The 10,086-nt window shown below is 43.7% G+C and overlaps 1 protein-coding gene across 1 annotated transcript in view; it reads right to left on the bottom strand.

Annotated features, from left to right (window-relative positions):
- The window catches only part of RAX (retina and anterior neural fold homeobox), a 26,546-nt gene extending 16,740 nt beyond the window's left edge, over nt 1–9,806 (bottom strand). Inside the window, exon 1 of the mRNA XM_019518300.1 lies at nt 9,740–9,806. Within this exon, the coding sequence (XP_019373845.1) occupies nt 9,740–9,806 (67 nt within the window). The remainder of the gene's footprint in view (nt 1–9,739) is intronic.
- Between the last annotated feature and the right edge of the window lie 280 nt (nt 9,807–10,086).

The following is a 10,086-nucleotide window of genomic DNA, read 5'->3' as shown; positions in this document are numbered from 1 at the left end:
CGGGAGACGCTGCCTTCTCCTCCAGCTGCGGGGCCGCCGGCCCAGGAGCTGCCCGCGCACAGGCAGGGGCTGCTCGAGGACCTGCAGGTGCCGACAGACCTCCCAGGCCGGGGCTGGGGCTAGACCCGATGCCAGAAGGTGACAGCTTCTGTAAGAAACAGCGCAAGCCAGGAGGAAGCACCCTGGAAAGGGGACGGGCCACCTCTGAAGACACCTCGGTTGCCACCACGGTGAATGTAACTGCTTTGTTCCTCTTCAGCAGCCTTTCACCTTTCCCTAGAGCAGCTGAAAGACTTCCTGTGAAGACAGCTTGAGAGGGGACAGTCCCATTGCTTTCATCCTCACTGGCTTTTTTAAGAGGCAGGGGAGAGCTGGATGCTGGACCTCTGGCAGGATCTGCCCCTCTCTACACGCCCTGGCTGGAACCTGCCTCCCACCAGGCGGAGGAGTGGGGACGAGAGGCATCCAACTCCCAGCAGAGGAAAGATTTTACCTGCCTAGCAGATGATCGGTGTGAACTAAGAAGCCCACGCAGGTCAGGGCCACCCCTGGCCAAATGACTGACTCACAGGACTTTGCTTCCTGGGACTGAAGCGAAAACAACAGTTACCAGTCGTGGATGTCAGCTATGTGGCCAAGGTGTGACCTTTCCTGAGAAGAGGCAGGATAGTGCCTGAAGCAAAGGTTTGGGGTCAGATACACCTTTAAGTTTGTTGTACGGATATGTACCGTTACCTTATGGATAAGCAAAATGAACACTTTGTCCCTACACTGGCACAGAAAGGGCTGCAACAAGGCAGGGGCTGTTTTAGAGCTGTCATTCATTTTTAACTTTTTCCTTCCTTTTCCTACTGTTACATTTTCTCCTTTCCCATTTCTTCTCCTCATATAGTCTGTAGAAGTTCATTTCCTACCCCAGTTTGAGAAATGTCTTAACAGAATTTGATCCTGTTTACAGTCTCCGAATCAAGAACAAAAGGCGTATACTTTGTTAATTTTCCTTAGTATTTATCTTTTCCCGCATGTGCAAATTTTCTGATAACTTCCCCAATATTAAAGTGATCAGTAAAGTTTCCCAAAGATTGGTTGTGTTTTCCTAAGCTCTTGCCCGCACGCTGCTAAGGGGCTTATGGTCTCGTTTACCAAAGTTAATTCCTTTTAGAACTGCCCAGCTCACCCTAATAGCTCCAGCTTGATGTTATCCTCTATTTACTGTTTACTGGGGGAAAGCAGAAAAGACCTAGTAGACACTGGTAAGGGGGGGGGGAAGAGGCCGAGAAGGAATGAGAAGAGGTTAGGCTGGCTTTTGTGCACAGTATAAAAAGCAAGTCAATACCATTGTGAGGGCATTGGAGAGTACTCAAAGCAATCAGCCGGGGGCCATTGTCATGGTTTAATCTACATGTGTGTTTCCCAAGAACTCTATTAGTGAAGGTGAATGGACTGTGCAATGTTCCTAATTTCTTCTGATTTGGAGCTGAATTTTTATGGCACAAAATATGCCTGTCCCTCGAAGAACACGGCATGTATGTAAGAATCCTGTTTTGCACAATGTAGCAGAAAAGCAACAAGCTGAAAGCTACAAGATGAAACTGTAGTCTCTGCTTCTGAATTGGGAACAAGGGGCATTTGGTTAGACCAAGGATTCTCAACCAGGGTGATGCAGCACCCTCAAGTGCCTTGAGATCTTTCCGGGGTGCCAGGGAGTGTCAAGCAATGTTAGCACTGCTAGGTATGCAAACAGGATTCACAAGATAAACCCAGAGATTTCAGATAAGAATCCGTAGTTCTACAAACATTTTTGCCTGCTGCGGGTTTTTCTGCGTTCTTTGCTCTATTATTTTTCTATAGTTAAAAATCGAGTGAAAACTAAGAGCTAACATTTTCTGAAGGGAGCCTTGAGTCTATCAAGAACTGACATTTTCTGAAAGAAGCCTTAAGTCTAAAAATATTTTGAGAACCACCGAGTTAGACTTTTGCCTACATGCTGCTTTCCGGGTTCCTGCCTGATCAGAAGAGAAGATACAGTACTGTGGGAGATACCTTCTCTGTTGTTCACAGGGCTGGATTAGTGGTCTAAGCTTGGAAAAGCAACATGTCCAGGCTCCCAAGCCACAGAGAGCAAAAGCAAAACACAGGAGAATCTAGACCTAGCTAATATCTAAGGTTCTCCTCTCCAACATTTTTGCAATCCCATAATCTTATCTATTTTAAATATTTATTTGACTCCCATTACATTAGTACTGGAACCCCTCACAATCTTTAATCTATGTATCCCCACACCAATCTGACAGCCAAAAACAATAATAATGCCATTTTGCAACTGGGGGAGTGAGACACACAAAGAATAAGTGACCCAACCAAGGTAAAAAAAAAAGAGTCTATGGCAGAGTAGGAACTTGAACCTGGTTTTCCCAAGTTCTAGGCCAATATCCTAAATACTCTTTTCTCACTTACTCTGCTTGGGAAAGGTATCTAAACACATTAGGTATAACATGAGGTGTCTGAGTCCCTTCTTCCTTAGAGACAGAGTTCAGAAAGGGAAGACAGTGGTTGCTGCACCGAGAGTTGCACGTACTTTATCCCTCAGACAGAGACCGACACTCGCAGCGTTCAGTTCATCAAAAGAAAGAAAGGTGGCTGGCTGAACCTCTACCATTGATACATATGCACGAGTCCTGATCACCTTTTCCTGTAGACCAATACGGCTATCACCTGGATACCTAGCGACGTTCTATTCTATAAAACAACCACATGCTCGGAGAGCATTCCTGTTAATATCCTATTATTCTGATTAGCAAAATAAATTACTGTTATGACCCTTATTGCTGTAATTACTTTTTGAAAATAACAAAACTTAGTGACCCCTTTGTCCCTGTGAGTTTTCTACTTGTTTGCCTTTCCAAGTACTGGTCCTCCTTCCCCTCTCTCCTCCCTCTCAAATCACTCTCCCTAGTTGAAGATTGCTTTGTGCACATCCTTTCACAGCATCTGATGAAGTGATCCTGGACTCTCAAAAGCTTATGCATCTCTGATTTAGCTAGTCTATAAGGTATAACCTTGCCCTGTCTTCTGCTTAACAAGAGTGAGTAAAAAAAGTCAGAGAATCAGTAAAGATTGGTGTTCTCGTATATCAGCTCCTCAAGTACACATAATTCAGACCAGAAGTGAATACATTTGTCCCTGACAGTCGTACTCAGATACATAAAAACCTCCTCAACTATACCTTACATGACAGGACAAAATCAGAGCCATAAAACACTGAATAACAGAGTCTTCTTCCTCTTTCCCATGTCTTGTATTTTTCTTGACCAAATGAATGTTGTCTTCTCCAATATATTTAAACCAGAAAGACACAGAAATAATTGTATAAATGGTATGATACTTACCAATAGGCATATGCAGTAGTGGATTGGAAATGCCTTCCTAAAGGGTAAGCCCTGGTTTAGGTGGACACCAAAGTCTAAACTGAGAGACAAAGAAACAAAACAGCATTAGCACATGAACTATTGTAACTTCCATACTCTGTATTTTCTCCTGCAACAGACTGTCTATATGAACTTAATTTTCTATCCTCCTTGAGTTTATATTATTTCTACTCCTTAAGAACCAGTTTGAGAGCCAACTTAACATATCTTAGTTTGCATTGCTTTATTGCTAAGTCCTTGCAGTTCTAGGTAACCTTTATTCTTGAAATACTGTTAATTTCACATCCACTTGCAAGGTTGCCCCTGTTTCTTCAGCTCAAGGTAGCTGAAACAGGCATGCCAAATTAACAACAAAGCTGAAAAGTTTCAGTACCTGCTGTGGCATAAACCCTGAGCACAATATGAATATAGCATGTCATTTCTGTTTGTTTGCTCAGCTCCTGGCACAGTTCAGCCCAAGCAGGCTAAAGCTTGCTGAGGGTACCACAGTATACATGTTAAGGAATAAAGAATGATGCACCATTTCTCCCTTAGATGAATTAGTCACGTATGTGACATCATGAAGCACAGAACTGAGCCCAAAGCACTCCCTGGTTTCTCCTGAGAGGGTGGGTTTTCTAGTTTCACGCAGCAAAGCTATATTAATGCAATCCGTCTTTACTTGTTTTCCAATTAGCCTAATTGAATTCAGATTGCTTAAAAGTGGGCACCAGAGACGTTTATCTTGATGGGATGAGGGCCCTGAGCTCTCGCGATCCTATTAGCTGTAAGAATGCAAATCCCAGGTAGAGTCCCTTCAGGAGCAGCAGCTCCCATGTGACAGACCCTGGTTAATCTGCTGCTTCTCCCCGTGAACCTCCCCAACACACAGCTGCATACAGCCACACACTGTCCTGTCATGGGAACCTGTTTTGGGAAGGAGCCTGGTTAGTGAACACACCTTGAGACTGATCCTAATTTATTCACTACTAAAATTAACGTAACAGGTGCACAAATCAGAGATCTGCACTGGAGTGGCCCTGGAGTGGGTTTCTTTTCATGATCTCCAGCAAGTCACTAAGGGGAGTCCTTTCGAAAGTGGCTACTGCTTGTGAGGTGTTTTGGGCACTCCTGTGGGCCCAACTAAACGTGATTTTTATAACCACTGGGCACCAAAATTTCCATGTGAAGACTGTGGGGCCTAGAGTACAAGCACCTTCAAAAACTGATCTCAGCAGATCTCACCCTAGATACCAGCAGAGGTATTCAAAATGAGTGGTTACTCATGAAAAAGTTCAATTTAACATCTCAGTTTCTCCATGCCTGCAATGTGGGAATGGTATCTGCTTTAAAAAGTATTAATAATACATTCCTACTTGGGAAGAGGGTTCAGCTCTTTGAAGGGAAGTCTCTATGAAATGTGAAGCAACAGGAACACCGCTGAGAAAGAGAAGTAATAATAATTATCGATACAATAATAATTTGAACAAAAGGGCCCAAGCCCTTAAATGAATGTGAAAACTTCAGCCTATATTTCTAAAATGCCCACTGCTACCTGGAAAGAGACAGATGATTGACATTACAGTATCAAAATACAATACAATTAAAATATAATAGTCTACAAATAGCAAACATGCCACAGGCCATAAAAAGGTAATACATTAGGGTGTAAATTATTGGAGGTATGGACTCTCTCTTTGTATCTTGCATGGCACTAAGCAAACTGCCACATTTAACAGATGCCAATAAGAATAAAAAAATTTCCTTTTTAGACTAAAAGTTTGTTGGACAATATGTACAGAGTTTCCCAATGCCTGAAGAAGGGTGTTTGTGCCCAAAAGCTTGCAAAGAACTTTTTTCCAACTACTTAGTTGGTTTAATAAATGATATCACATCTACCCAAAGAACCTTTCCTGCCTTACAATATGTACAGCACACTGACTAGGAAGTCCAGCCTGGCCAGTAGCATAACTAGGGCAGGTGCCCCAGGTGCTGACCTGGGGTGAGGAGGGACAAGAAAAAAAATGCTGCTGCTGCATCCATATGATCATACCAGTGGCATGGCGGCAGCTCAAAGTCAGCACTGAGCAGAAGGAACTTCAGCTTTAAAAATACTCTGAAAAAGGCCGTGTTTCCGTGCGAGTAAAGGAGTCCCACACACAAGTGGCCACCTCTGTAAAACTTGGCCTTTTGCAGATCCAAGGTTTGATGGCAGGAGCTTAAAGGTCTTGGTCTATGTTAACACTTCTCTCATATTTTTACTCTAGCACTTACACAGCTCTGTCATGGCAGCATTAATGTAGACCCACCACACGTGTTTAAATGATGAGGCCTCAAGACTAGCTCTATGGGTGTTTACCAGGCTTTTGGCCATTTGTGCCACCAGTAGAACAAAAGCCTAGGTGGTTTACACATCTGATTTATGCCAGCCGAGCTGTATCTGAGCTCTTTTTGCCTGTGTTAAATGGATTTTCCTTCTGGCTGTGCCAGTGGCATGCTGAGAGACCTTGGATGAATTACTTTGCCTCCTGGTGACAGTCTTCCAATCTGAAAACTGGGGATAAGGATACTAACCTGTCTTAAAAAACACCTTTGAGATCGGTGGCTGAAAAGGCTATTTGAGAGAATTGTTAAGGGAATTGTTTCAGTTTTAGTAGTAATATCACCTGAACTACTAGGTACCCTTTCTTGAAACTCCAGTGTTACAAAGGCTTCTATGTATATCTAATCTGATTCATGGTAAGGAGTCTCATTGAGTTTAATGGGACTAGCATCCAAAGTTAAGCATTTGCAAGATTCAAGTTCAAATAATTTCTGTCGTTATTTAACTAGTGCATTAATCCTGCCAGTTACAGAGAAATTCCTCCTTCCTGTTTGAGATCTGCACAAGCCTTAGAGAAAAGCAGGAAGATAATTTCTGCTAAGAAGAGTGCTTTAACGAGCCAGACCAGGGGTAATCTTTTTTTAGTGACAGCTAGTTGGTCAGATGACAGGAAGGATTTACTGTTTGATCCCCTTGCCTTTCGTTCTCTCCTGGGTGCTGCTTGTTTTCAAGGTGTTTGCAAACATAAGACAGACTAAGGAGCTCAGGTTTGTTTCACTTGTAAAGTGTGGTGTGTGCTCATATTCAAGCTCCACAGCCTTTGCAGGTGTTTTTAATGTAGAGTACCCTGCATCATCCAGGAAAGTCCTGTCTGGACAATGTTGAGATTTGCAGCCTGGTTTTCAGGGGTATTGAACACCTACCAATCACAATGACTTCACTGAAAATCAAACTGCTTACTTACATGCATAATATGCAGATAGGTGTCTGATATAATGCAAACTTCCACATTCTTGCCTGTGTGGTTTTCTCTTAAGTCTTTGCCTTGTCTCTAAACGTGGACGATAAAATAATCTGATCCCTTTCAAAAGGCGTTTCAGTTCACTCTGCTTTTGTTAATATCAGCCCAGCTTTGTGACAGCCCCCACTTGCTTTGAAGTTATCTTATATAATTAGCTACACTACTCTCATCTTAGCAAGTGCAAGGACTGCATGGATCACACATTTATAACCAAAACAAATATAGATGCATTTAATAATGGGGCACAACATAATGGGAAGGGTCTTTTTCAATAGTGACTTCTATAATTAGTCCATTCCATAGCTATTCCCTTCAATCAACGCTTAATTTTTATGGAATCTCATTAATCACTTGTTTGGTGATTTTGATTGTACTTTCTCCTTTGACCCTTTAAACCGTGAAAATGCTGATCCTATATGTGCTGACGAATTTAATTAGCTCCCTAAAACCACCAGATGCTTTCAATAAGATTTTCAAGATGTTCCTGTCACATTTTAATTCAAAGGTCAAAAGCTTTAGACCTGTTTGCTGGGGCAGTTTTAGATAAGATAATTTGATCAGTAAGGCAATATAACAGTTTGGAGACATCTAGCAGACTTACAGAGGGGAAAAATGCAAAGGAAGGCCAGGACCAACCACCAGAATTTAAAGGCGGGTTAAAACTGGGCTTGTGACTGACTTAGCTTCTTAATGATGCACTGAGGCAGTCTGAAGGGTTTTAGTTAGAAATAATCCACTCTGGGTTTTAAAATATAAGTAATTAAATTATAGAAAACTCTGTGGTGGCTGATCAAATGATGACACCACAAAAGCCAGGAACCCAAGCAACTGAGAGGGAATGGCACTTGGAGGCAGACTGGTAACCATTTTAACAACTTTAATTTTTATGCCTGAAAAGCATGCAGTGCAGAAAGGATGTCTTTGTGAAAGCTTACCAACCCCCACCCCCACCACCATCATGTGCCAATAGATATCTCAGAGCGGGCTGAGAGACCCCAAGAAACTGGGGAAAAACAACCATGGAAGGCAAAACTAGACATTCTGGGTATTCCTAAGGTGTAAAAAGAAGCAAGAATGAACCTCTTCCTTTTCTGCGGGGGTGGGTGAAGAGGCAGGTGTGGGCAAAATACAGCCCATGGGCCAGATCCAGCCTGCAGAATGATTTTGCCTGGCCCACAGTGAGTCTCTCAGCCCCACCAGGCAGAGCTGTGGCACTATCTCCATCCCATGCCAGCCGACGGCTCACCCCAGGATGCCCACATGGCAGTGGCAGCCCCCAGCCCCATGCTGTCACCGTCTGACCTGGCCCTAGCCCCATGCTGTCACTGCCCCACAACCCCGCCATATGATCCTGACCTCATCCGCCCATCCCATTCCTGAACACCACCGGCTAGGGTCCCATCCCACATAGGGAGTTTTGGTGAGTTTTTGCGCTGGGGAGAGGTGCTGGCCCAGCCCACAACAGCTCACCAAAACAACCCATGTGGCCCTCATGCCCAGATAATTGCCCACCCCTAGCTTAGAGGAATCCCTTATAACCAATCCAATTTTCAGTACTTCTCCGCAGCAAACCTTCCACACACCATTATTGCTGAAAGAGAAACCAAGATGGATTTACCACTCTAGACAACAGAGTTACACAGAGTTATCCAATAATAGATAAGTGCTAGGTCACCTAAAGAAACTTAACAGCACTTTCCAAAGGTTTCAGGATCACAGACACTGGGCGCATCTACACATGCACGTTAATGCGCATTAGCCTACTTTAATGGGCATTAAAACATCGGGGGGGGGAGTGCTATCACTAATGCCCATTAAATAGGTTAATGTGCCTTTTTCTAGTACCTCACAATGGAGGTACTAAATTTAATGCACATTAATGGACATGTAGACATGCCCACTGAGAGCACTCTTTTTCCCCAAAAGGGGGATTTTTTTCAATTAAAACATGTAAGGATTAGTTTCAGTAGTCAGGAGTCTGTGTCTACAAGTGTCCAACAAAATAAGCAAACACAAATATAGGCTGCCAGCTTTTTGTGGAAGTGAAAGAAAACTTTCTGGCCTAAGAGCTAAACTGTAGTAGTTTTAAGAAAAAAATGCTTATGTCCCTTTTAAGTGCTTGGATCTTTTTCAATTAGTTATGTACATCATAGAATCATAGACCATTAGGATTGGAAAGGACGTCAGGCAGTCATCTGGCCAAAACCTGCTCAAAGCAGGACCATCCCGAACTCAATCATTGCAGCCGAGGCTTTGTCTGTCTGGGTCTTGAAAGCCTTCAAGGATGGAGATTCCAGCACCCCTTTGAGTAACCTGTTCCAGTGCTTCAGCACCCTCCTAGTGAGAAAGTTTTTCCTAATATCTAACCTCAATTTCCCTTGCTGCACCTTGAGACTGTTGCTCTTTGCTCTGTCATCTGCCACCACTGAGAACAGTCCAGCTCCATCCTCTTTGGAACCCCACTTCAGGGAGTTGAAGGCTACTATTAAATCCCCCCTCAGTCTTCACTTCTCCAGATTAAATAAGATCAGTTCCCTCAGCCTCTCCTCATATGTCACGTTCCCCAGCTCCCTAACCATTTTTGTTGTCCTCTGCTGGACTCTCTCTAATTTGTTCACACCCTTTCTGTAGTGGGGGACCCAAAACTGGACACAGTAATCCACGTGTGGCCTCCCCAGTGCCAAATAGAGGGGAATAATCACTTCCCTTGATCTGCTGACAACAGACCTACTAATGCAGCCCAGTACGCCGTTAGCCTTCATCACAACGGGGCACACTGCTGGCTCATATTCAGCTTATTGTCCACTGTAACCCCCCAGGTCATTGTCTATAGAGCTGCTGCTTAGCCAGTCAGCCCCCAGCCTGTACTGGTGCATGGGATTGTTCTGTCTTAAGTGCAGGACTTTGATTTGTCCTTGTTGAACATTATGAGATTTATTTTGGTCCAGTCCTCCAATTTGTCTAGGCCCCTCCAATTCCTAGACCTACCTTCCAGTGTATCTACTATTCCCTGCAGCTTAGTGTCAACTGCATAGTTGCTGAGTTTGCACTCCATCCCATCTTCCAAATCATGGATGAAAATACTGAACGAAAGCGGTCCCAGGACTGACCCCTGGGGCACTGCACTTGATACAGGCTGCCAGCTAAACAATGAGCCATTGGGTAGTGTCCTTTGAGCCCAACAATCCAGCCAGTTTTCTATCCACCTGACAGTCCATTCATCCAGCTCGTACTTCCTCAGCTTGGTGGCAAGAATGTTGTGGGAGACCATATCAAAAGCTTTGCTAGAGCCAAGGTATATCACATCCATTGCTTACCCCACATCCACAGAGCTA

The sequence above is a fragment of the Gavialis gangeticus genome, unplaced genomic scaffold, assembly GCF_001723915.1.
Source record: "Gavialis gangeticus isolate Ggan-Ray unplaced genomic scaffold, GavGan_comp1, whole genome shotgun sequence".
Taxonomy (NCBI): Eukaryota; Metazoa; Chordata; order Crocodylia; family Gavialidae; genus Gavialis; species Gavialis gangeticus.
This window is presented reverse-complemented; position numbering and strand designations above follow the sequence as displayed.